The sequence below is a fragment of the Orycteropus afer genome, unplaced genomic scaffold, assembly GCF_000298275.1.
Source record: "Orycteropus afer afer isolate SDZICR_OR568_19922 unplaced genomic scaffold, OryAfe1.0 scaffold00689, whole genome shotgun sequence".
NCBI lineage: Eukaryota > Metazoa > Chordata > Mammalia > Tubulidentata > Orycteropodidae > Orycteropus > Orycteropus afer.
Window position 1 is genome coordinate 347,600 of NW_006922276.1, and position 24,378 is coordinate 371,977.

The 24,378-nt window shown below is 55.6% G+C and overlaps 3 protein-coding genes across 3 annotated transcripts in view; 1 reads left to right on the forward strand and 2 right to left on the reverse strand.

Moving 5' to 3' along the window:
- Nucleotides 1–2,553, forward strand: part of LOC103211039 (leukocyte immunoglobulin-like receptor subfamily B member 4) — a 16,927-nt gene extending 14,374 nt beyond the window's left edge. The window contains 1 exon segment of the mRNA XM_042783121.1: nt 2,422–2,553. Within this exon segment, the coding sequence (XP_042639055.1) occupies nt 2,422–2,553 (132 nt within the window).
- A 3,125-nt stretch (nt 2,554–5,678) lies between these two features.
- RPS9 (ribosomal protein S9) lies at nt 5,679–9,986 on the reverse strand. The gene is made up of 4 exons (XM_007956930.2): nt 9,890–9,986; nt 9,551–9,673; nt 6,472–6,658; nt 5,679–5,856 (listed from the first exon to the last, which is right to left on the reverse strand). The coding sequence occupies exons 1-4, from the start codon at nt 9,984–9,986 to the stop codon at nt 5,679–5,681; spliced, it is 585 nt and encodes a 194-aa protein (XP_007955121.1).
- Nucleotides 9,987–15,792: 5,806 nt separating this feature from the next.
- Nucleotides 15,793–21,171, reverse strand: TSEN34 (tRNA splicing endonuclease subunit 34). The gene is made up of 4 exons (XM_007956931.2): nt 20,929–21,171; nt 20,434–20,677; nt 20,037–20,294; nt 15,793–15,980 (listed from the first exon to the last, which is right to left on the reverse strand). The coding sequence occupies exons 1-4, from the start codon at nt 21,169–21,171 to the stop codon at nt 15,793–15,795; spliced, it is 933 nt and encodes a 310-aa protein (XP_007955122.1).
- Nucleotides 21,172–24,378: the final 3,207 nt, after the last annotated feature.

The following is a 24,378-nucleotide window of genomic DNA, read 5'->3' on the forward strand; positions in this document are numbered from 1 at the left end:
CAGCGCTATCCACACAGCCCCACCACTTGCCGTGGTGCGGCGGCTGGAGACCTGTTTTCTTTTCCCCACTGCCTCCCGCTGGTTTTGCTGTACCGATGAGATCACACTAGGTGCTGAGCATCTCTCTCTGCTACACGATCGCCCAGGCGCTCGCATCACCCTCCTACAGGGGACAGAATGGGCCGGGAACCCCAGAAGGTGCAAGGGCCTGTAACGTTGGTAAAATCGTGAGAGGCCATCAACTCAGGTAAGACCTGGGTGTTGCCTGAAGGCACAGTTAACACGGTGCAAGCTTACTCCACCTCGAGGACATCAAAAGAAGTGCAGGCCTTCATGAGGCTTTTGGGGTCTGGGAGAGGATTTAGTCCCCACTCGGCAGTGCCTCAGACCACGCTACTGAATGGTTTGAAGCAAAGGAGAAGGGTTGCATCTTGGGACTGAGGCAAAGAAGCAAGCTTTCAAGAAAGTGACAGTGTTGGTTGTACGAGTGGAAACACTGGGTCCCACACGAGACGGGCCACAGGTCGAGATGACCACCCGCTGCAGACTGTCACACCACTGGGCACAGCTGCCCTCGTCACTCAGACGGGAAGGCCCATTGTCGGCAGACGCCTGGCACGTGGACGGCTGCAGCTACCGCACGCCACTGCCGTGGACGGCGGTGGTCATACGAGCCTCCACTGATACCTTCTGGCTTCAAACTAGCTCAGAGCAAAGGCAGTCAAAGGGACAAGTTAATGACAGAGCCTGGTGGAACCACCGAGACTCTGGCCCCCAGCTGCCCTTCAGGTCTGGAACTGAACCCCCTCCTGCGGCTTCCAGCCAAGCAAAAGGCAGGCGTATGAGCTGAACATTTACATCAAGTAGATACACTCCTTGGAGAGATCGATCATGGGAGAACAGAAGGGCTGTGTGTGCACAGGGAGACAGCTCAGGGGGCAGGAAGGACACAGGGAAGAGGTCACTGCGGGGAGGAAAAGGGAGGGGAGCTGTTGCATTGTGGGAAGCTGTAGTCAATGTCATGAGACAAGGTGTATGTGAGCTGCTGGATGGAAAGTGAATTTGCTGTCAACTTTCACCCAAATCACAGTGAAAAAAAGGGGGTGGGGGAGGCAAGTTAAGGGCTGTGTGGATGGTCATCACTCATGCTTAACCCTTTGGACAGACAGAGGGATGGTAGCCTGTGGGTTAAGTGAGGATGGTGATGGCCAAGGTTGTGTGGAGGAGGAAAACCCTGGGCGTGACCTCCTGGAACGCCTCGGACTGCGGACGCCGACCTGCCTTCCATGTAGGTGCCCCTCCACCCCTTTCCCCACCAGGAAACCAAGAAACAGATGCTGTCCCACAAGTCAGAACAGTGCATCCAGAAGGGAAGCGCCCACTGGACCCCCCAGAGCCGCGGACGCTGCAGGGCCCGGCGTGGCTGGGAAGCAGAGGCAGACATGCAGTGAAGCGCAGTGATTTGGTGGCTGCCGTACAGAACGGCCCCGTGTGCTCACACCAGTGGCCCAGGCATCGGCCCCACAATCCTGGACACACACGTGTGGGAACACGGGCAGCGATGGACCGGCTGGGAGATCAAGGAGGCTTCCCTGCAGGGCGGACACAGGTGCTGCCTTCAGGTCCACATCCCAGGGTAGGAGCCCCAGCGGGCGCCTCCAACCGTAACACACGTGCCACCCCAGTCTCCAGAAGGGTATGTGCCCAGGGGCATGGTCCTGGCGTCGGAAGTAGAGCCACCTCCTGGGGTGTCGCGGGTTAGCCCCCACACAGGGTGGACTATCACTTCCTCTGGAGGCAGGAACTGACAGGCCTAACGTGGGAACGCACCAGCTGCTACACAGAGCTCTCGACAGTCACCCCCCCCTGCACGGCTCTCCTCGTCCGCCACGCAGAACGGGCGACGCTCCTCACCAAAGGGCACGTGCTCCTAACCGATGCGGAAGCCCATCCCTCCCAGTACCTACTAAGCACCTCTCCAGGACCACAGTTATGTCCCACTTTCTGTCCTTGGGGCTGCCACCATCTTCCCAGAGTGGGCTCACAGCTTTGCCACAGCCCGCCACCCAACAGCTGCTGGTCTGGGGAAACCCCCTTCCCAAACATTACAGTCTGGCCAGAACCACGGGGCAGCCGTGGGGAACATGTGGGGACAGGCACATTCCTGCCTCTGTGACTTAGTGGAATGTAACGAGGAGGTGAGGGGCACACCGCCTTATCCTGGGCTCTCACAGAAACCTGCATTTTGACAGGATTGCAATGCCTCCCAGGTGCGGCCACGAGAGGGTTCTTACCACCGTTGGGACGGTTTAGGTTGGCTGGTGCCCAAACAGGGGGTTAGGGTTAGGGAATGCACCTGTCTGTTCTGAGCCAAGTAAAACCCCAGGGGTTCCCATCACCCTCCCAGTCCCTCTCCCATAGTGGGCTGGACTCCTGTGCACCACTGCCAATGAGCGAAAGCGCTGGTGGACTGCAACACCACAGAAACACACCTCGCTCCTCACAGCACTTGATGGCTGTGTGGCCACCACCGGTGGCCCTGGTCCCACGTGACTGGACAGGGCGCTGCACCCTGGGGTTGCCCTATGCTGCAGGGATCATCAGGGAATCTATGGTGGAAGCCAGGTGGACCCAATGTAGTGTCTGCCACTGGTATTACTTTCCAACTGTTCTGGTTCACTCCCTTGGCTCGTGGCACACACAGAAGCTCGGACCCTGAACCAAAGCAGACAAAGCTCACAGCCATTAACTGCCGAAACCACCCGGGGGAGGACGGTAGTTTTAGAACCAGATGGCTCTGGACGCTCTGACAGCTGCTCACGGCACGCCGTGTCCTGCGGTGAAGACTCAGTGTTGTACGTATGTGCAAGACTTTGATGAAGATCGACTATGGCCTTCAGCACGGATTACACCTCAACATCAACAAAAACCCCCACAACTGGACCAACAAGCAATAGCAAGATTAACGGACAAAAGGTGGAAGTTGCCGAGGACTTTATTTCACCTGGATCCACAACCAACGCCCACGGAAGCAGCACCGAAGAAATCGGACAACATAACGCACTGGGCTAATCTGGTGCATAGGCCCTCTTTAAAGCGTTAAAGAGCAAAAGTGTCACTTTGAAAACTAGAGCAAGTCTGACCCAAGCCATGGTATTTTCAGTCACCTAACATGCATGCGAAACCTGGACAGTGAATAAGAACTAAGAATCGACACCTTCCAATGGTGGTGTTGGCAAAGAATACTGAAAATACCATGGACTGCCAGATGTCTTGGAAGTACAGCTGGAAGGCTCCTTAGAAGTGAGAGCAGCCTCACTTCGCTATCATAATTTAGTCGTATTTTCAGAAAGAGCCAGGCCCTGGAGGAAGGTACCATGCTTGGTAGAAGGTCAGCAAAAAACAGGAAGACCCTGAATGAGATGGACCGACCGGTGGCCGCAACGGTGGGCTCAGGCGCAGCACGCTGTGAGGATGTGCAGGGCCGGGCGGCGTGGCCTCGTTGTGCGGAGGGTTGCCCAGTCGAAGCCAACTCAGCAGCACCTAAGGACCACCGGGACATCACTGAACTGTTGTTAGGTGCCGTTGAGTCGTATCCAACGCATGGCGACCCCGTGCACAGCAGAACGAACACTGCCCGGTCCCACACCAGCTCCATGATCTTTGCTCTACTTGAGCCTATCATTGCAGCCACCGTGTCAATCCACCTCGTTGAAGGCCTTCCCCTTTTGTCGACCCTCCACCCTACCAAGCACGACATCCTTCTCCAGGGAATGGTCCCTTCTGACAACATGACCAAAGTAGGTGAGACCAAGTCTGGCCATTCTCGCTTCCAAGGAGCATTCAGGTGCACTTCCTCCAGGGCAGATGGTAGTTCTTTTGGCAGTCCCTGGTACCTTCAGCACTCTTCGCCAGCCGCACAACTCTAAAGGATCAACTCTTCTTCAGTCTTCCTTATTCACTGTCCAGCTCTCACATGCGTGAGGCGATTGAAAATACCATGGTTTGTGTCAGCACCCCTTAGTCCTCAAGGAGACATCCCTGCTCCTCAGCACATGAAAGAGTTCCTTTGCAGCCAACTAGCCCAATGCTACACGTCATCTCATGTCCTGACTGCTGCTTCCATTGGCGTCAACTGTAGAACCAAGCAATGTGAAGTCTTTTGACCTCAATCTTTTCTCCATTTATCATGATGCTGCTTATTGGTCCAGTTGTGAGGCTTTTTTTTTATATTAGATGTAATGAATCTTGAAACAGGTAAGAGGCCCTGAACACACCTGATGACTGGTAACTGTGGCTGCCAGCTGCCCTCCTTCCTCTCTGGCTGCCCGAGTTTTGCGGGGTCTGGGTGCCTCCCTTGGTGTGGCTGTTTGCCCCCATTGCCCCCATGGCTTGTGCCTCCAGCCAGTTCTACCTACGCCCCTCAGGGCCCCGAGGCACCCTGCAGGTTGTGTGGAGGTGGGGTGGATTTTAAGAACCAGCGTCAAGGGCTGGACTGCAAGGACACAGACTGTGAAGAGGCCACACCCAACCACACCCTTTCTGCTAACTCACTTCTGCTTGCCATCACCCTCATGAAACACCTACGGGGCAGCCTGTGCCTCTGATGCCCAGTAAGCCTTTGTTCACCAGTTATGACAATCCTTGGCTCCCTCTTAGGGGCCTGCCCAGTGACCACCCAGGTGTAAGCCCCCAATAACTGCTGTATCGCCATCCTTCAGTCTCAGCCCACGCTCTGCAGGGGCAGCGGTTAAAGCGCGGGGCTGCCAACTAAAGGGCAGTGGTTTCAACTCAGCACCAGGTCTCCGCAGGAAGATGAGGCCATCTGGTCCCACCAAGAGCGACAGCTTTGGAACACCATGGGACCCTTCCCCTAGGTCCTCCAGGGTCACTGTGAGTTGGATTCCACCCAACAACGGTGGGTCTGGGTTTTGGCTGAGTTACCGGCCCACACTCAGACCGTTCAATCAGTTGCTCAATTTCAAAGTCCCTCCACGTACTGCAGGATGTAGTTTCTCAACAAGGCTGAGAAAAGAGAAGTCTGCCTGTCCTCATGACCCTGAGTTTTTCCAGAAACCACAGCAGTGGGAGGGAGGGGCAGGGGACACAATGTTCCTCACGTCATCTATCCAAGACCGTCTCCATTTCTACCTCACCAAGCCCCCATACGTGAGACAAACCCAGGACTGTCCCCAACACCACACCTACAAACCAGCTAACAAATCTGTCTAGAATTTTCTCAAATGCTTACTGCCTGAAGACCACCACCGACAGTTCACTTTTGCCAGCAACAGGGGCTTGTGAGATCCCCCATCCACATCTCCACACTATCAGTTCTCACCTGACTTGCCCCAGGGGCTCGGGTAAGAAGGTGGACGGGCTGGGGATGCCCTGACACTCAGTCTGCCTGGAAATGACTGTCGCAAGCACGCGGCTGACTCACGGAGCTGTTGCTGTTGACAACGCTGGTGAGCCTCCCCCTCCAGTGACGCAGTGTCCCGACTGCTCCTACTACGCAAGACTCCCGGTCCAGGACGGGCGAGCCTGGGGCCACAGGAGCCCCTCTTCAGGGAGAGGAACACACGCATCAATAAACACCAATTCCAAAGTGTTGATCTGCTTTTATTCTGTGGTTAGAAAACTAGACAAGGCTCCTGACCCAGGAGGGGAGGGTGGGCTTAATCCTCCTCCTCGTCCTCCCCGGCCCCAGCCCCACCCTGGCCCTTCTTGGCATTCTTCCTCTTCACGCGGCCCGGGCGGCCTCCTCCGTAGGGAGAGCGGAGGGAGAAGTCGATGTGCTTCTGGGAGTCCAGGCGCACGATGAAGGACGGGATATTGACCACCTGCTTGCGGACCCTGGAGGGAGCAGGGCGGCAGATGAAGGGGACTGGGGGGTCCTCATCACAAGACAAGGCACCACTCCTCTTCTTCCAGTGAGTGGGTAGGGTCGGTGCTAGTCGCACTGCCACACAGGCATTCCACCCTCTTACGTTACCATGTACAGTAAGCTTCCCCCAATGGTAAGATCTTACAGGAGCCAAGGGGTCCCAGAAAAGGCCCATCTGCCAATTGTCCTTTCAGCGCCCTGGGCTCCTCCAGGGTCCCTGGTGGTTTCACTAAGGTGACCGGAGTCTACAACAGACTTCGCAGGCACAGCCAACGGGCAGATGAACCTGCCCAAGCCAGGCGGGGCTCAGCGGCTTCTCCCTTAACTGGGGACACCAAGAGCTGTTACCTGTCCAGCTGCCCGCATGCCACGCAGAAACCTTCGCAAGGTGTACGGCTTGAGCCGCAGTGACCCTTGCGCTGCGCTAGGGGGACATGAGGCTGCCCCCAGCTCCGTGAGCTGCTTGGTGGGGGGCTCACGCCCTCCACCTCCTAGGGCTGCACAGGAGACAGGACAGCAGGCCGTGAGGGCGGCAGCACAGGGAGGGGGGACGTGGGGCGCCGGGAGCCCCCCAGCGCCCGTACCTGATGTGGCGCTGCCGGATGAGCACGCGGGCGTGGTGGATGGACTTGGCCAAGCCCAGCTTGAAGACCTGCGTCTGCAGGCGCCGCTCCAGGAAATCCTCAATCTTCAGGCCCAGGATGTAATCCAGCTTCATCTTGCCCTCGTCCAGCACCCCGATACGGACCAGTCGCCGCAGCAGCGCGTTGCCTGCGAGGGGGACGGGAAGCACACCAGCTTGGGTCTGACCGGCTCCAGGCTCACACTGGCCACTATTAAACCACTATCATTGCTCAGACAACGAGCAGGTCCCTTTTGGAAGTACCCCCAGAATGCTAAGAAGCGAGGATGCGAGACTTGGTCTCCCACACTCTGGATGTCAGAAGGGGCCAGCCCCTGGAGGTGTCACACCATGCTCGGTAGAGGATCAGCGAAAGAGCAGTGGATTGACAGATTGACAACAGTGGCCTCAAACATGGGAATGATAGAGGACGGCACAGGACCAGGCAGTGTTTGTTTCGGTTACACATGGACTTGCTAGGTGGGAACGGATCCCAGCACCCACCACCAAAGCATTGTGGTTAGGACCTCAAGGACCGGAGTCAGAAAAGCCCTGCGAGCTAACAGACCTAAGAGCATGGCACTTCTCTGCAATATGAAGGTGGGATCAGTCCCCAGCCTTTTAAAATCGACAACAGAGAAATCTGAGAACAGCTGTCAGATGGTGCTGCTGATAAATGGATTAAAGGCTTCAAAGAGAGGAGACTCCAGAAACCTGCTTGTTGAATGTCACGGTTTTACAGGACAGAGTGGGTCAGCAACAGGGCTGGCTGGACCAATGAGCAAAGTCAAGGTGATGGTTTGGAAAAAAGACGAGCAGCACACGAGGCAGGGCTGTGGTGCCCCTGCCCCCCGCTGGCCCCCGGCTAACCGGCTTCAACCAGAGTTGACACCTGAGGAGCTTCCCCTGGCCAAGTTCCACCTCTGCCCTGAAAACCCACAGGCCTCAGACACTCAGTGCCTCCCCCCTGCAGCTTCTTTCATTACTTTCTCCCGTGACTGTCATCTACGCGTCCAAACAAGCTTCCTCATAACCAGTTCCAGCTCATAAAGCTCCTCGAAGCCAGAGCTAGCAGAGTCCCTCTGTCCACCGGACCCCTGACGCAGCCAGCCAGTAGCAATGCCTGCAGGAGGGGAGTGCGGTTCAGAGCTTTCAAAGGACTGTCCAAGGGGATCTACAACATACGAAAGCGGCAGAAAGCTCGACAAGCCTGGGATGGGCTCAAACACGACACACCTCCGCTGCTCCAACAAGCACTTGGCCTTTCTCAGCCTCTACTCCAGAGGGCTCCTCTCACGCCTCCCACTGAAGCCTCAGGTATAGACGGGTCCTCCCTAAATACCTCAACGTTCAGGAAAACCACACTGTGAAATGCATTTGGAAAGCATGAGACTTGCCTAAGGAAGCCAGGCCTCAAGTCCCAGTCCTCCCTGCTTTGTGTCATAAATGAAGATTGTGTACATGCGGTCAAGCTAATTTGAGAGATGGTCAATTTTAGGTACATAGGGTACCACTGATGGCCAGATTTCACACTTAATGACATCAAATGAAGCAGCTCTGGTGGTTCAGTGCCTAAGGTATCTGACTGCTAATCAGGAGATTGGTGGTTCAAACCCACCAGCCACTCCACACAATAAGATGGGGCAATCTCCTTCCATAAAGATTTAAGCTGTTCTGGCGGTGTAGTGCCCAAGGCATTTGACTGCTAACCAGAAGGCTGGCAGTTCAAACTCATCAGCCTCAGAAACCCAAAGGGGGTCACTATGAGTCAGAATCCACTCGATGGGAATGAGCTAGGTTTTGGCTTTTTGGACATCAAATGGGTACTACTGCCCCCACCCAGGATACAACGGCCAACACACGTCAAACTAGGAAACCATGCTATTTTATGTTTAAACATTTACCATTGTTTCTGTAATTAAAAATCACAACATTCTTAAACACATACCAGAGTAAGATACACTCCTTGGAGACAATCATCACAGGAGAAAAAAGGGCTGTTTACGCACAGGGAGACCGCTCAGGGGGCAGGAGGGCATGGAGGGATGGACACAGGAAAGAGGTAACTATGGGGAGGAAGTGGGAGGAGAGCTGTTGCATGGGGGTAAATTGTAGTCAATTTGTCATGAGACAACGTGTGTGAACTGCTATATGGAAAGTGAATTTTGCTCTGTAAACTTTCACCCAAATCACAGTAAAAAAATAATAATAAAATCACAACACTCTTATTTCCCAAGCAGGAGCTCCTAAGTTCCTGTAACTGATGCCCCACCACTGGAGTTCACCTAACCCTGAAGCCAGGCTGCCTGCCCGCTAGTCCCACTCAGCCAGTGGCCTCCTGACCACCACGCCCTCATCAACACAATGCCAGGACTGGCAGGCACCCCTTTCAACACTGTGCACGTTAACGTGCAGAAAAGCCTCACATCAGCCCTTAAAGAACACCAGCCATTGTAACACTGCCATCTTCTGAGCCCACCGGTGCTACTCACAAGTTACATCCTGTCAGTCTTCTACTCTGGGAAGCTTTCCTCCATCTCGTTTCCCAAACTCCCATCTCCAGAGTAAAAATCTAAAGCCTGTAAGTAGGAGTCTAAGGCCCTGTATGATCCGCCCCTGCCCAACGTCATCGGTGAAACATTCTTCCATGTGACATCCAGGTGCATTGGGCCTTCCTTTCCTGTGCAGGTCTCAGATGTCACCTTACGCACCTCCTGGTCTTCCTGGTTTTTTCCCCATCAGACATTACACTAAGTACCCTCTGTCTATCCCGACACTAGAACACAGGCTACGTGAAAACATTTTGGCTCCATCATATACGCTGGAAGCAGGTGTCAGACGTTGGCCTGAACACACACCTACGAGAAGGCGCTGGGATTCGGACCCCGAGCCCCCTTTCCTACTCCACCAGCCCCAGTAAACGCCGAGCTTGCAATGCCGGCCCCACCTGCTCCGTGCCGCACCGGCGGCGTTACAAGAGAGGCCTAAAGGCAACCCCAGCAGCCGCCCACCCCTGCTCCTTCCAGCCGGCTATCACGCACCTTCGAACAGACGCCGGGGGTCCTTCTCATCCAGCGTCAGCAGTTCCCGGGCAGCCTTGCGGATCTTGGCCAGAGTGAACTTGACCCTCCAGACCTCACGTTTGTTGCGGAGCCCATATTCGCCTGCAGATGGGAAGGAGGTGAGGGGTGGACGGGAGAACCGTTTCAGACCCACAAACTAGCACAAAAACTGGAGCTTGACGGCTTCGGGATTCAGAGACGCTAACGAAGGATCGGTACCGACTCGAGAACGGGAGACAGTGACCACATGGGCGGACGCACCCACGTGCTAGCTCTGTCGCAATTCCAGGCGCCGAAACCGTGCCCCCTACCACTCACCAATCAGCTTCAGCTCCTGGTCGAGACGAGACTTCTCAAACGGTCTCCGCGGGGTCACGTAGGTTTTCCGGCAAACCCAGCTCCGGGCCACCGGCATACTGGCTCCGCTTATCCGTATGCGCCTGCGCAAGAAACCAGGCCGTGAGACGGCCGGGCGACCACTGCGCAGTCCCACCACTGCGCACCCGTGAGGTTCCAGAGCCCGGTGTCGCCCGAAAAAATCCTCGCGAGAACAGCGCGGCAACGTTTGGAGTCGGCTTCATCCCCCCACACGCAACCGTGCCGCAAGCCCATCTAACCACCCTCTCCTCGACCCCATCTTCTGTAGCATACTGATTCAAGTTCGGAAACCGTAACTTTAACAACGCAAACCCAGGCGACAACGCATGTAACGAGAACTCACCTACAGCTACACTCCGGTGACAGAAAAAGAGCGCACGCGCCCCAGATGCGGTCTTATATAAACGCCGCTGCCGCGTGACGTCAACACGCACAGCGCACCCCAGCGCCAATCAGAAGAGGCGTTGGCGCGCGGAAGAGTAGTCGAGACGAGAGGCTGGGCTAGAGAGGCCAGAAAAAGACAGTCTTCCTGGTGGAGGGTGGGAACGCGGAGGATCGAGAATTGGGTACGGGGATTGCCTAACAAGTTATGCAAAGAAATTGTGGTGAATTGTGGTCGATGTCATGAGACAAAGTGTATGTGAACTGATGTATGGAAAGTGAATTTGCTGTGTAAATTTTCACCCAAATCACAATTAAAAAAAAAAAATTATGCAAACAAGCCTAGAGTTCCAGAGGTCAGGGTGCTAACCCTGCCTCTGAGTCGTGGTCTAAACGTTGAAGTAATTATCTCCACACCTAATTCCCGTCTCAGGTTTGGTTTTTCTGGGAAATGGCCCCGAGAAAGGTGGGGGTTCAAAAACGCAAAGCTCCTTCTACGTCAGATGTTTCATTGGGTCCTTGAATAAACGTATCGTCGTACCCACAATAACATCAACCTGAAGCCTACCCAAAAGTCAGCCCTTTTGACCCCTGGCTACAAATCTGACCCTGGAGAGGATGCACAAGGTGAAAATTCATTGAAATCTCCCTTCTGTGATTTGCCCAAGTACACACAGCCCCTTTCCACCCTGACGTTCCATTCTTGCTTTTTTTTTTTTTTTTTTTCTTTTAATTACTATTGTAAGCAGCTCTGGTGATGTAGTAGCTAAGGCATTTGGCTGCTAACCAGAAAGTCGGTGGTTCAAACCCACCAGCTGCTCCACAGAAGAAAGATGGGGTAGGCACTTCCCATCTTTACAGTCTCGGAAACCCAATAGGGGTCGCATTGAGTTGGAATTGACTCAGTGGCAGTTAGTTTGAGTTTATATACGTAACCTTTGCTTTGCCATTTCAACAATCTTCACATGTGCAATTCAGTGACATTGGAACACGTGCACCATGTTCAGCCATCATCCTTGCTTTCTGTAGATGAGGAGAAGCAAATCTTGGTGGAAGTTCTGCCATACCTGAACTCATTCCTCACCCTGTGTCTTCCTGCTACTCTAGAAGGTGTTAGCCCTCAGTGTGTTGTCAGGTGCAGTCAAGTCAGTTCCAACTGACAGCAACCCAAGCCCACGTACAACAGAGCGAAACACTGGGTCCTGAGCCATCACAATCCCTGCCACGCTTGAGCCCATCCTGGCAGCCACTGTGCCAATCCATCTCGTTCCCCTCTTTCACCCCTCTTTCTCATTCCTCTTTTCACTCTACTTGACCAAGGATGATAGCCTTCTTCAGGGACTGGTCTCTTCTAATAACGTGACCAAAGTATGACAGACAAGATCTGGCCATTCTTGATCCTAAGAAGCATCCCAGCTGTACTTCTTGTAAGACAACTGGTTCATTCTCCTGGGAGTCCATGGCATCTTCAGTATTCTTCCCCACCACAATTCAAATGCATCAATTCTTCTTCGGTCTTCCCTCAACGTGACCTCACTGATTCAGTTAAGCAACAAATAATTATTGACCGGCACAGGGAAATGGTCTTCTACAGGATGGCCCATTGTTGGCCCTCAATACTTAAATGAATGAGTGAAGAACCAGGGCATGGTCTTCATGCACTGTCCATAGATCGTCTCTAATCCAGTCTTCCAAACCACAATCTCAGTGCCCACTAGCCTTCTAACTCACCGTATCCCACACCTATAGCTCCTGGTCTGTGTCTAAAGAGTGTCCCTCTCACTGGACTCTCTAGCCAAGGGCTAATCTCATCATCTGTCCAGTAATTCAGGAGCGACACTTCCATGACATCCTCACTTTCCACCCCCACCTCTCACCCTCTGGCCAAGGTCCATCGGTACTCAAATCTTGTCCTTTTTGTCTTATTCCTCCTGGTTTCTCTCCCCTCAGCCAGGCCCCAGTTTAGGTCTCATCCTTTCCTTCTGGGACCACAGTAGCAGCTTCCTCCTTGACTGCAAATTCACCTCAGCACACAAGACACCTCCCAACCCCCCCACACCAAAAAAAACCCCCAGACTGTTGTGGAGTCGCTTGACTTACAGAGACCCACGTGTTCCAGAGTAAAACGTCGCACAGGGTTTTCTTAGCTGTAATCTTTACAGAAACACAAAGCTAGACCTTTCTTCCACAGCCAGTGGATGGTTCAAACGGCAAGGCTTTTGGTTGACAGTTGAATGCACACCATTTATACCACCCAGGGACCAATCAGGAAGCCCTGGTGACATAGTCATTAAGCACTTTGCTGCTAACTATAAGGTCAGTGGTTGGAACCCACCAGCTGCTCCACAACAGAAAGATGTACCAGTTTGCTTCCATAAGACTTACAGCCTTGGAAACCCTAAGGCAATTCTACTCTGTCCTGTTGGGTTACTGAGTCAGAAACAACTCCTTGGCAAGGGGTGTAGGAACCTTTCAGGAAAGTAAAAACCAAAAACCCACTGCCAGTCAGGTCAATTCCAACTCATAGCATCCCTAGGGGACAGAATGGAACTGCCCCATTGGGTTTCCAAGGCTGTGATGTTCACGGAAGCGAAGCCCAAATCAAACCTACTGCTACTGAGTTGATTCTGACTCAGAGCGCCCCTAGGGGACAGAGTGGAACTGGCCCATGGGGTTTCCAAGGCTGTCATCCTTACGGATCACCCCATCTTTCTCCCATGGAGTGGCTGGTGAGCTCAAACCGCCCACCCTCCGGTAAGCAGCTGAGCACTTAGGAACCATTTAAAAATCTGTTTCAAGGCGTGACAACTCAAGTGTTCATCAACAGATGAATGGGCCAACAAAACACGGCACGTGCATACATACAGCAGTGTGATTCAGCCTGAGACAAACGAAGTTCTGACTGTCCCTGGATGAACGCTGAACACGTCATGCTGAATGAAATCACTCAGACATGCAGGTGTGACAATCCCACTTCTGTGACATCTTCACCATAGGCAAATGCCCTGAGACCCAAGGAGACCACTGGTTACCAGAGGCTGGAGGGGGAGGAAGGGCGGACACTGCTGAAGGGACACCGAGTTTCTGTATGGGGTGATGGAAAGCATCTGGAAATGGCTAGTGGGGCTGGCTGCACACGACAGTGAATGTAATGAATGGCCCTGAATTGTGTTGCTCTTAGGTGCCCTGGAGTCGGCTTTGACTCATTGTGACCCCACGAACAACAGAACAAGCCCATCGTGCAGCCATGTGTCAGTCTGTCTCCTTGAGGGTCTTCCACTTCCTCCCCGACCGTCTTCTTTACTCACGTCCTTCTCCAGGGACTGGTCCCTCCTGACAACACATCCACAGTACGTGACGCCAAGTCTCCCCATCCTTGCTTCACACTTAAAAATGCTACAGATGGCAAATGCTTTGTTATATGTTTTATCACAGTAAGACTTTATGAGTGTGGTGCATGGTGAGGTTCAGAATCCTGTTCTAACTCAGGTTCTCTGTTGTGGCCTGAATGCACCTGCTGATCACAAAGAATGACACCTTTTCCCACTGGATCTCTTCCTGCAGGCCTGAGCAGGGCAAGGGAGAGGGGACGCTACCAGCTGCTCTGATGTCGCACGGATCGGGACCCTGGAGACGGGCTGCCGCCACTGGAAGCAAGTGCGGACCTAGATGCGACCTGACCCGCCAGAGTTCTCTATCAGATGATGTAATACGCCACTGCAGTCTCCACCAACCAATCAAAGGGAAGCAGTTTAGGTACCAGGACCACTGGTGACGGGGATGGTGAGACTCTGGCATGTCCTAGGCAGAAAGGCCTGTTTTCATTTTATAGATGTGTTGTAGACACAAGGAGCTCTGGTGGTGCAGTGCCTGAGGCATTTGACTGCTAACCAGAAGGTTGGTGGTTCTAACCCACCAGCCACTCCTCGGAAGAAGGAAGATAAGGCAACCTACTTCCGTAAAGATTTACCACCTTGGAAACCCAACAGGGGTCACTATGGGTTGGAACTGACTGGATGGCAGTGAGCTGGGTTTTTCAGTCTATTGTATACATCTGTAAAATGCAGGGACGGCTGCTTTTAGGTGACTCTCCACTCAGAGCAGGTCCAGGTGACAAGGGACAGCCTCATGGCTTCGCTAGGCTGCACTCTTTATGGGAGCAGACCGAGAGGCCTTTTTCTCCGGTGGATTCCAACTGTGAACCTTTCAGTTAGCTGCTGAGCACTTACCCACTGCACCGCCAGGGCTCCTTACTAGCCGAACAGACCCATACCGAAGTCTAAGATATAAACGTATCATACCAAACACAGTGACTGATCACCCGAACAAACAATCCTCGAGCCGAGAAAAAGAGCCCCCTCGGCGGCCCCGCAGCCCCAGGCGGCCCTCCTGAGGGCCCTGCCCACGCCACACCCCGTCCCTGCAGCACTCACAGCTCGCAGGCTGCGCTCCTACTTATGTTCTCGGACGAGTCGGGACGTTCGGCAAAAATCTTTAGGCTTCCTGCAGCGGGAGGAGCTCAGACGCGGGTCACAGAGAGCAGGCGTGAAGGCCCAGCTCTGCTGCACCCCAGCCGCGTGACCTCGGGCTGGTCATTGCCTCTCCTCCACCCTCCTCATCCGTGCGTTGCTGTTGTTGCTCACCCGTCACTCGTGGCTACCCCGGGTGCAGTGCAATTGGACCCTTGTGATCCGGAGAATTTTCAGGAAGTCAACTGCCAGGTCTGTCTTCCTAGTCTCTTCATCTGGAGGCTCTGCTGAGACCTGTTCCGCTTCAGAGCAACACACAAGCCTCTGTGCACAGACGGGTGGTGGCCCGAACAGAACCTGGGTCTCCCCCACGGAGGGCGACGATTCTGCCACTGAACCCCCCACCGCCCTCCTCCCTCTGTTTAAACCAAAAGGCCAAACTCACCGCTGTCGAGTCGACTCTGACTCAGTGACCCCCACAGGCTCTCCACGGCTGTCCATCTCACAGAAGCAGACTGCTTTATCTTTTTCCCATGGAGCGGCTGGTGGGTTCGAACCACTGACCTTTTGGTGACCAGCCAAATGCCTTCACTACTGCGCCACCAGAGCTCCTCTGCATAAGTGGATGAAAATACCCACACTCCCAGAGTTCACAAGGATTCAAATCACACTTGATGTTTTTCCCACAACTTTACTGAGACTTCCTGAGAGTTTGGCCAAAAACAGATGACGTAAAGCCTGTCCTCGCACGCAGGCAGCTCACGGTGGAGACAGACGGTCAGAAACAGTTAACTACAAAAACAGCACAGCTGAAAGGTGCTTTGAACCAGGGAGAGGTATAAGGAAGATGTAGTGTTTAAAAACCTGGTACCGGAAACTGACGGTGGGGCGAGGTAGGAGGGTGCCGTAGCCGCTCAGGCAGAGCCGGGCTCGGAGCTGCTGGAGAGGCCCGGCCCACGGACACGGGCGCACCGTCATCCTGGGCGCCTGGCTTCACTGCAGGCTGGCCCACTGCAAGGAGGTGTACGCCACCTTACCGTCGGGCTGCGGGGAGCACAGGAGCAGCGTCTTTCTGACGCTGGTTCCCAGGCGGCCGGCAGAAACCAGGTCCTGCAGTGGGATTGGGTCCGCAGCAGCCCAGCACTGAGCGATGTAGTGGGCGTGGAAACGTAGCGGGTCACCTGGGTGAGGGAGAGAGACACACTAGCAACCAAAGGGCCCAGAAAGGACTTCACCATCGCAGTTTCCAGTTGCAAGGGACTAGAGGACACTGCCGTGGGGGCCGGGAGCAGCCAGCCAGGCGTTCTGGCAACCACTGTGAGACGTGCCCAAGACCCCGCACTCCTGGTGTCTCCCCGTCTGGACCAAAGAAGAGTGAAGAAAAGCAAAGACGCATGGAAACAATTAGTCCAAAGGTGAACCCCAGCTTCCACGATTCTGAGACCAGAAGACTATGGCGCCCGGCTACCACAGCTGACTGCTCTGAAAGGGGCCACAACAGGAGGTCCTGGGCAGAGCGGGGAAAAAATGTGGAACAAAACTCACAGTCGTAAGAGACACCAGGCTCTGGCACTGAGGAAGAGGCAGACAGAGAGAGGTACATGGGAGGTAGACAGCAAAGAGGAACCCTTTTGCACATAGTGTTGCACTGTCAGCGATGGCAAGCACTGATGTAGACAGATAAGTGTGGACAGATGGGTGGACAGGCCGAACAACCAGGTACATCTACGCAGCGGGGAGCACACCCAGGACCATGTACAGGGCTGGCAGACAGCGTCTGTACAAGCGTATTCGTACGTGGTGTAACAGTGTCCAGGTTCACAGCAGAGCTGACGAAGGACAAGGCTGTGGTGATTTGGGGCACAGCCTGCTACCCTGAGGGAGTGAGTAGTTGGACCTGCAGACTCAGGACCATGGTCGCAGGGGACATCAAACTCAAATGGCATAACTTACTACACAAAAACAGCCACTTTGGCCAGTTACGACTGTGATCTTAAAGGCTTGCAAGCAGCCATCTAGATGCAACAATAGGTCTGCCCTTGTCCAGAGCAAAGAGAGAGAAGAAAACCAAAGACACATGGAAACAATTAGTCCAAACAACTGGTACACCATGAGATCCGCAGCCTACACAACCATGAGACCAGAAGAACTAGATGGTGCCCGGCTACCACTGTCAACCACTCGGAAGGGGATCTATGTAGGACATCCTGGACAGAGAGGGAGAATGTGTGGGGCAAAACTCAAAATAAACAAATAAATAAAAGGGGGGGGGGGGGACCAAGTTTGCTGGTCTGGTCTGATACAGCCTGATGGAACCCCTGAGACTATGGCCCCCAGCTGCCCTTCAAATCTGGAATTACACCCACTCCTGTGGCTTCCAGCAAAACAGAAGACAGGCATATGAGCTGAACATTTGCACTAGGTAGACAGACTCCTTGGAGAGATGAATTGTGGGAGAATAGGAGGGCTGTTCATGCACAGGCAGACAGCTCAGGGGGCAGGAGTGCACGGGAGGGAAGGACACAGGGAGGACGTAACTATGGGGAGGAAGTGGGAGGGGAGCTGTTGCATTGTGGGAAGTTGCAGTCAATATCATGAGACAAGTGTATGTGAACTGCTGTGTGGAAAATCAATTTGCTCTGTAAACTTTCACCCAGATCACAAAAATTTAATGAAAAAAAGAAACACCAGGCTCCCTGGTGTGGTAGAGACTCCAGGACTGCCTCCCTTGGTTACTCTTCAAGCCTGGAATTGAACTCACCCCTGTGGCTCTACTTCCAGGCAAACCACGGGGCTGTGAGGTGAACAGTAACACGAGACTATGCACTCAGACCAGCCACCCACAGGAGATCCGAAGGGCAGCATCTGAGTAAAGCTCAGAAGGCAGGAAGGGACAGGAAGGAAGGACGAACAGAAACGGTAACCACAGGGAGGAAGCGGGAAGAGAGCCGTTAGGTGGTGGGGCTCGCGCTCAGTGTCACGAGACGAAACGTGGGCAAGTCGCGGAATGGAGACTGCTCTGTAAACTTCCACCCAAATCACAAGAAAAAGTTCAAATTAAATAAAAGCCCAACCGATTTCCTCGGACCCAGGGACTTCCTGGGCAATTCTGTCCGACGAGCAGGTGGTGGCTGCTGTTTTTACCGTCAGCCGCCTCCGGCTCGCCCGAGCCCACGTGTGCAGACCGAACGGCTCCACAGGCGTTTCACGGCTGGGAGCTTTCGGGGGCACACCCCAGGCCCGGCTCCCGAGGCCCTGCTGGCCGAGTGCAAACTACCAGCGTTGCAGCTGGTCGTCCAGCACTGAACTGCCCGTGCCCCCTGGGAACCTTCTTAGCATCGCCACAAAAGTGTCTCTGTGAAACGTTCACCCCGTCATTGGTGAGCGCAAGGGAACGGAAACGACCAAACTGCACACCGGTTCAACTGATGGTCTGCCCCTAGGAGCCAACGTAACACCACCGCTAAGAGTACAGGGGCTCTGCTGGCGCGGTGGTTAGGCGTGCGGCTGCTAACGCAAAGGTCAGTGGATCAAACCCACCAGCTGCTCTGCGGGAGAAAGATGTGGCAGTCTGCTTCTGAATGACTTACAGCCTTGGCAATGCTATGGGGCAGCTCTACCCTGTCCTCAAGGGCGCTGAGTTGGAGAGGGCACAACGGCAGTGGGTTTGGGGTTTTAGCTGTGGAGTGAGTCACCCGTTCTCACTCCTAAGTCAGCCACTTAGTGTACATTTCAGAACTGCCTGTTGTTCAGCCTGACCTGTCAGCGGACATGCCCCAAGAACACCTGCCACCTGACTGCTGCTTCTCAGGTGGCTCGATCTCGCCACATTCTTAGAGCAACAAGAAGGCAATTTTCTGCAGACGCCCTTAACGTTTCAGTTATTCAATACATGGAGGAATCCTTAAAATACAGAAAGGAGCTCGGATAGCGTAGTGGGTAAGGCATTTGGCTGCTAATCAGAGGGTTGGTGGTTCAAATCCACCAGCTGCTCTGAGGGAGGAAGATGAGGCAATCTACTTCTGTGAAGATTATTTACAGCCTTGCAAACCCAATAGGGGTCGCTCTGAGTCGGAATCTGGATTTTACAATACAGGTAGTCCCCAACTTACGACAGGATTCCGTTTCAGTCACTACACTGTAAGGATGTTCTGATGTAAGTCAGATACTTTTTTTTCTTACACCTCTCATTATAACTGCTGCTTATTATCGATATCTTTATAAATCAGAACTTATTTGTCTTTGGGGGTTGGAATCATCACACACAAACACCTGAGAGTGAATATCTAAAATCAACATCGGCAGATTACACGCTGTATGTGGTTCATATTACCGAAGACAAGATGCACCAAAAGAAACCCCATGAAGGGGCCCAATGTGGTTGTCATGGTGACCTCATGGGGGTCACAGCAGACTGCCCTCCACAGGGTTTTCCGGGCTGTGACCTTCTGGCAGCAGGCTGCCAGGTCTTTCTTCCTAGGGGCTTTGGGGTGGACTTAAGCCTCCAGCCTTTCAGCTGGCAGCCAAACACATTAACCTTTTACACCACCCAGTGACTCCAAGTATTTCCAAGTGAACTTTTTTTTTTTTAATTGTGATTTGAGTGGAAGTTTACAGGGCAAATTCACTTTCCACCCAGCAGTTCTCATACACTTTGTCTCATGACATTGACTGTAATCTCCCACAATGCAACAGCTCCCCTCCCACTTCCTGCCCGTAGTTACCTCTTCCCTGTGTCCATCCCTCCATGCACTCCTGCACCCCCAGCTGTCTCCCTGTGCACACACAGCCCTTCTATTCTCCCATGATCGATCTCTCCAAGGAGTGCATCCCCAAGTGAAACTTTTTGATCAAAAGAAATGTTTACTGAAGATTACTAAAACCCACTGCCGTGGACCCGATTCCAACTCACAGCACCCCTACAGGACAGAGTGGCACTGTCCCAGAAGGTTTCCAAGGCTGTCATCTTTAGTAATGTAGACTGCCACATCTTTCTCATGTGGAGTGGCTGGTGGGTTCGAACCACCAGCCTTCCAGTCAGCGGCTGAGCATGTCAACCACTGTGCAACCAGGGCTCCTTTCCACATCACTCAACTGCCCTGCACATAACCCAGCCCAAGTATTTCCTGTCCCTCCAAGGGTTTCAGAGCCCGAGAAAAACAGGCAAAAAGAAAAGAACTGCAGACCACTGCTGGGTTGTGCGGTTTGACCACAGGGCATCAGCCGACCTAACTCACCAGGATACACCAGGAAGTCGCCTCCGAACTTGCCGGCGGCGCTGAGGAAGAAGCCTCGCTCCCACAGGTCCCTGTAGATGCTGTAACGCAGCTCGTGGGCCGGCCGGCCGGCGTGGGGCCAGTCTTTGGACTGCACACGCCAGTCCAGGGGCTTAGCCTTGACGGGCCGCGGCCTGGCAGTGGCGACCTGGACAAGAAGAGCAGACCTGGGCAAGGGGGTGCCCCCATCCGAAGACCCTGGTTGGGAAGAGGAGGGGGCTGGGGAGGTGCGGAGGCGAGAGGGCTTGGTGAACCCAAAGGGCTAGGAAGATCCAGACCCTAGATTCCCAACTCAAATTCCCAGAAGGTCTCTCATCCCTCCTTCCCCTGGTCCCCGGACTCCAACCCCCAGCCTCACCTGCTTCCTCGTTCTCTACGGAAGCCTGGCCGGCACTGGCCTCCTTCTCTCCGGACGCTTGGCTCCCGGCGGCCTCCTGGCTCCCACTGGCCCCGGAATCTTGTTCCAGCTTCTGCTTTTTTGCAGCCTGGCCCTCAGCGATCTTCCCCTGCAGCATCTGCCGCCGGCTCTGGCGGGCCTCAGCCGCCAAGGCGCTTTGCTCCTCGAAACCTCGCTCTTGCTGGCGCGTGAATGATGCCAGAGTCTGAGGAGTGAACTTGGCTGGAGACCCAGGACTGAGCATCCCGTCGGCCGGGGCCCCTAGGCCCGGCCCTCCTCCAATAACCGTCGGCCTGAGGCGCCAGGCCCCTCCCACCACAAAGGCCCGGCGTGCAGCGCTCGCAGCCCCGACCGCACCGGTCACCTAAGAACCCAGCGCTCCCGGGACCCTGGAGTCCCGTGTTCCCATCCCCCGCCCCCGCAGGCCGCGAGAGTTCGCGTCCCCGGCCCCCTTACCAGGCCGTGGTTGCGGGGGTCCGGGCGCGGGGCGCTGACCAGGGTCACAGCGCCGATCTCGGCCAGCAGCCGTGCCTCCTCCGGCATCAGCAGCAGCGGAAGGCCCAGGCGTGAGTTCTGGCGGGGCCCGCGGGGCAGGGCGCCCACGGTGCGGCCCCCCACGCCCAGGCGCTCCCGCAGAGCCTGCACCGCCTCGGCCCCCCACACCAGGGAGCGGCCATTCGCCACCTCCACCACCAGCATCCTCCTGCAGGAGGCGAGGGACGCGGTCACGGACGAGGCGGGATGCCTCGGTTCCGCCAAGGCGCGCTGGCTGTCTCGCTCCGGGATCTCGGTGAAGCCCCGCCCCCTGAGACTCAGGGGGCGGGGCCTCACTGGCGGTCGCTCTGCCACCTGCCGAGCCGGAGGACCAGGCCCCGCCCACCAGCGCCTTCGGGCAATCCCGCCGGGCTTCGGGCTGTTGGCGCCCGAAGCCTGCTCTCCGAACATCTTCGGGCGCTTCCGGTGGATTTCGGGCGGGCGGGGGAGACCCTCCCGAGTCCATGGGGCTCCACTGGATTCCAGAAGCCCCAAGGGGGCGCCCTTGAGACCCGCGATTAGCACTCCCACCCTATTCCTACACTGATGCACCTGCTGTGGCGCCTTCACGCCTCAGGGGGTAACCTCGGCCACCCGGACCACACCCCCTTCGAAACGGCCATATTGTCGTTTCTCTTTTCCAAAGCAGGCGACTCCCTTCAGTTTGTATCCTTAGGTGAGGGCCCCCCTCCCGGAGACTAATGTCCAGCCCTCTCGGGAAGCAGAAAGGTATCCGTTATGGCACCATGATAACTACTTGTCATCAAGTGACTTCAACTCGTGTAGACCCCCAAGGTGTCAGAGTAGAACTGTGCTCCGTGAGGTTTGCGATAACTGATTTTTCAGAAGTAGACTGCCAGGTCGTTCTGCTAAAGCGCCCAGGTGGACTCCAACCAGTAAGCTCTCAACAAGAGCAGCCCTGCACTTTAAGGCGTTACACCATCCAGGAACTGAAGGTCACACCCTCTTCAGGTTGCTCAGAACTTGGCCCCGCCCTTTGCCGAACCCTCGGCCTGCGCGGTCTGTTAGGCTCGTCCAATGAGAAGCCCCGACCTCACCGGAACGCAAATGATTGGCGTTTTCTTGGCTTGGCCCACTACAAAGCCACACCCCCTTCCGAATGCAAGCGGTTTGGGCTTCGGTGGTTCTCGGCTAAACCGAATCCACAGCCCCGCCTCCTCCACACTCAAGCGTCTCCAGTTCGGCGTCCTCTGCTCGGCCGAATTCGCAGCTCCGCCCCCTCTGAGAGCTAGCGGTGGGGCTGCAGGGAGGTCTGGGATCAGCCGCATCTGCAATCCTGGCTTCTCCCGAACGCAGGGGATCGACGATGCGGCGTCCTCGGATCCCACCACTCCCACACCCTGAGGCTTCGCCCCCTCCGATCGCTAAGCTCCCCGAAGTCGGGGTTTTTCAAGCCAGTTGGAAGTTTTCACGGCCCGAACCCCAACACCCGCCGTTCCGTTCGCAGCTTGAATGGGCTCACCCCACTTGTAAGCGCTCAATCGCCTTCTTGTTTCCCTTCAGAATGTCCCAAGTTGTCTCCTGGTAAACAGCTGCTCTCAGTCCAGGCGGAACTACCCACTAGGTAGCACACAGCCCCACACCATGCAGACCCCCTGCGTCAATTTTATCATCCTGCCATCTCTGCGGAGAGGGAAGTCTGGGGTCCATCCACCTCCAGAAGACTGCGGCCCCACCCCGTCCCAAAGCGGAACACCTTGGCCCCGCCCCTTCGTAGCGCCCTCTCCCTCTGAAAACTATGGTCCCCCCGCGGCTGCGCAGTTCCTCAATTTGGAATCGAGGCTTATTACACTGGCCCCGCCCCTCTGAGTCAGAAGTTTTTGGCCCCAGCCTGTGAGGTTATGCCCACGACCTCCTCTCAGGTTGCCTACATCTGGAGCCCCACCGTGAGGCCCTGACGCTGTACTGGTTAAGCAATCAGCAGCTAATTGAAAGGTCGTCGGTTCAAGCCCACTAGCTGCTCCTAGGAAGAAAGATGTGGTAGTTTCCATGATAATTACAGCCTTGGGAACTCTCTGTAGCAGTTTTACTCTGCCCTGTAAGTGCCTAAGGCATCTGAGTGCTAACTAAAAGGCTGGAGGTTCAAACCCACCAGCCACTCCTCTGAAGGAAGGTTGGGCAATTTACTTCCGTAGTGATACCGCCTCGGAAACCCAAGGAGAGGGTTGCTATGAGTTGGATCTGACTCCACAGCAGTGAGTTTGGTTTGATTTTGGCGTTTGAGTGAGAATAGACTCCATGGCAATGAGTGTTTTTTGGTTACGTGGCCCTGCCTGCCTTCCTCTCATAAAATGAGGCAGGAGGCCTTTCCTAGGTTTGACAGGGTCACTTGGGTCAGATTTTCTCCGAAGTAAGCCGAAGCTGGCGGCCCCGCCTACATCTGAACAGGACACTTTCGTTCACGACCATCCCCGAAGTAAGTCGAAGCCTTGTGGCCCCGCCTCCAAACTGTGAGCTCGAGTTTCCGACTCTGCCCGAAGGAATCCGAAGCCCTAGGCCCCGCCTCCTTCCGAACGCTAAACTCCAGGCCCCGCCTCTTTCCCAGGATCAAGCCTGTTTCCGCCCGAAGCCTCTGGCCCCGCCTCTCCTCACCCGAAGCCCCGCCCCGTACGTGGCCGCGGTCTGCGCCCCTGCTGCGTCGACCCTAGACCCCCAGGTCCAGCGGCCGACGCGTGCTCCCGGGGCCCCCTTCCGCGCCCAGCGCCGAGCCCTGACCGCGATCGTCCTCCGGGCGCGGGCCGCCGGGATCGCGGAGGAGGAGGAGGCGCGGGGGCGTGCTGAGCGAGGGAGGCGTCGCCAGACCTCCGGAGCCCGGCGGGCCGCGACTGCTCGGCCGCCGCCTGCCCCCGCGGCGCGGAGGCGCGGGCCCAGGTGGGTCGGAGCGCCCCGGGGACCCGTGGGGTCTGGAGAGCGCGGAGCCCGGGGTTGCAGGGGTGCGGAGGCGCCCCCTGGAGCGCAGCCGGGCCCAGGGGTGGCTTAACCGCCTGTGGCTTGGCGGGGGCGGGATCGGAGCCGCGCCGGGGTGCGCGGGACCTGTTGGGTGGCCCGAAAAGGCGGAGTAGGGGTTCGCTCTGTGGGGTCGAGATAAAAAGGGGGACGCGGAGCTCCGAAAGGCGGGGAGGCTGGAGGCTGTGACGCCTGGCTCGGGGCTGGGGGTCCGGATACCTGGGTTCTCCGAAGAAGGGGCCCGGGGTTCAAAAGAGAGGGCCCAGATCGGATCCTCGGAGCAGAAGGGGGCCGGGGGCGCTGGATTCCTGAGCCCCCAAAGGGGAAGGGGCCGGCTGGGGAGTGGTCTCAGGGCTCTCAAAGAGGGGAGAGTCCGAAAACCTGGGTCCTCCATGGCTGAGGGGC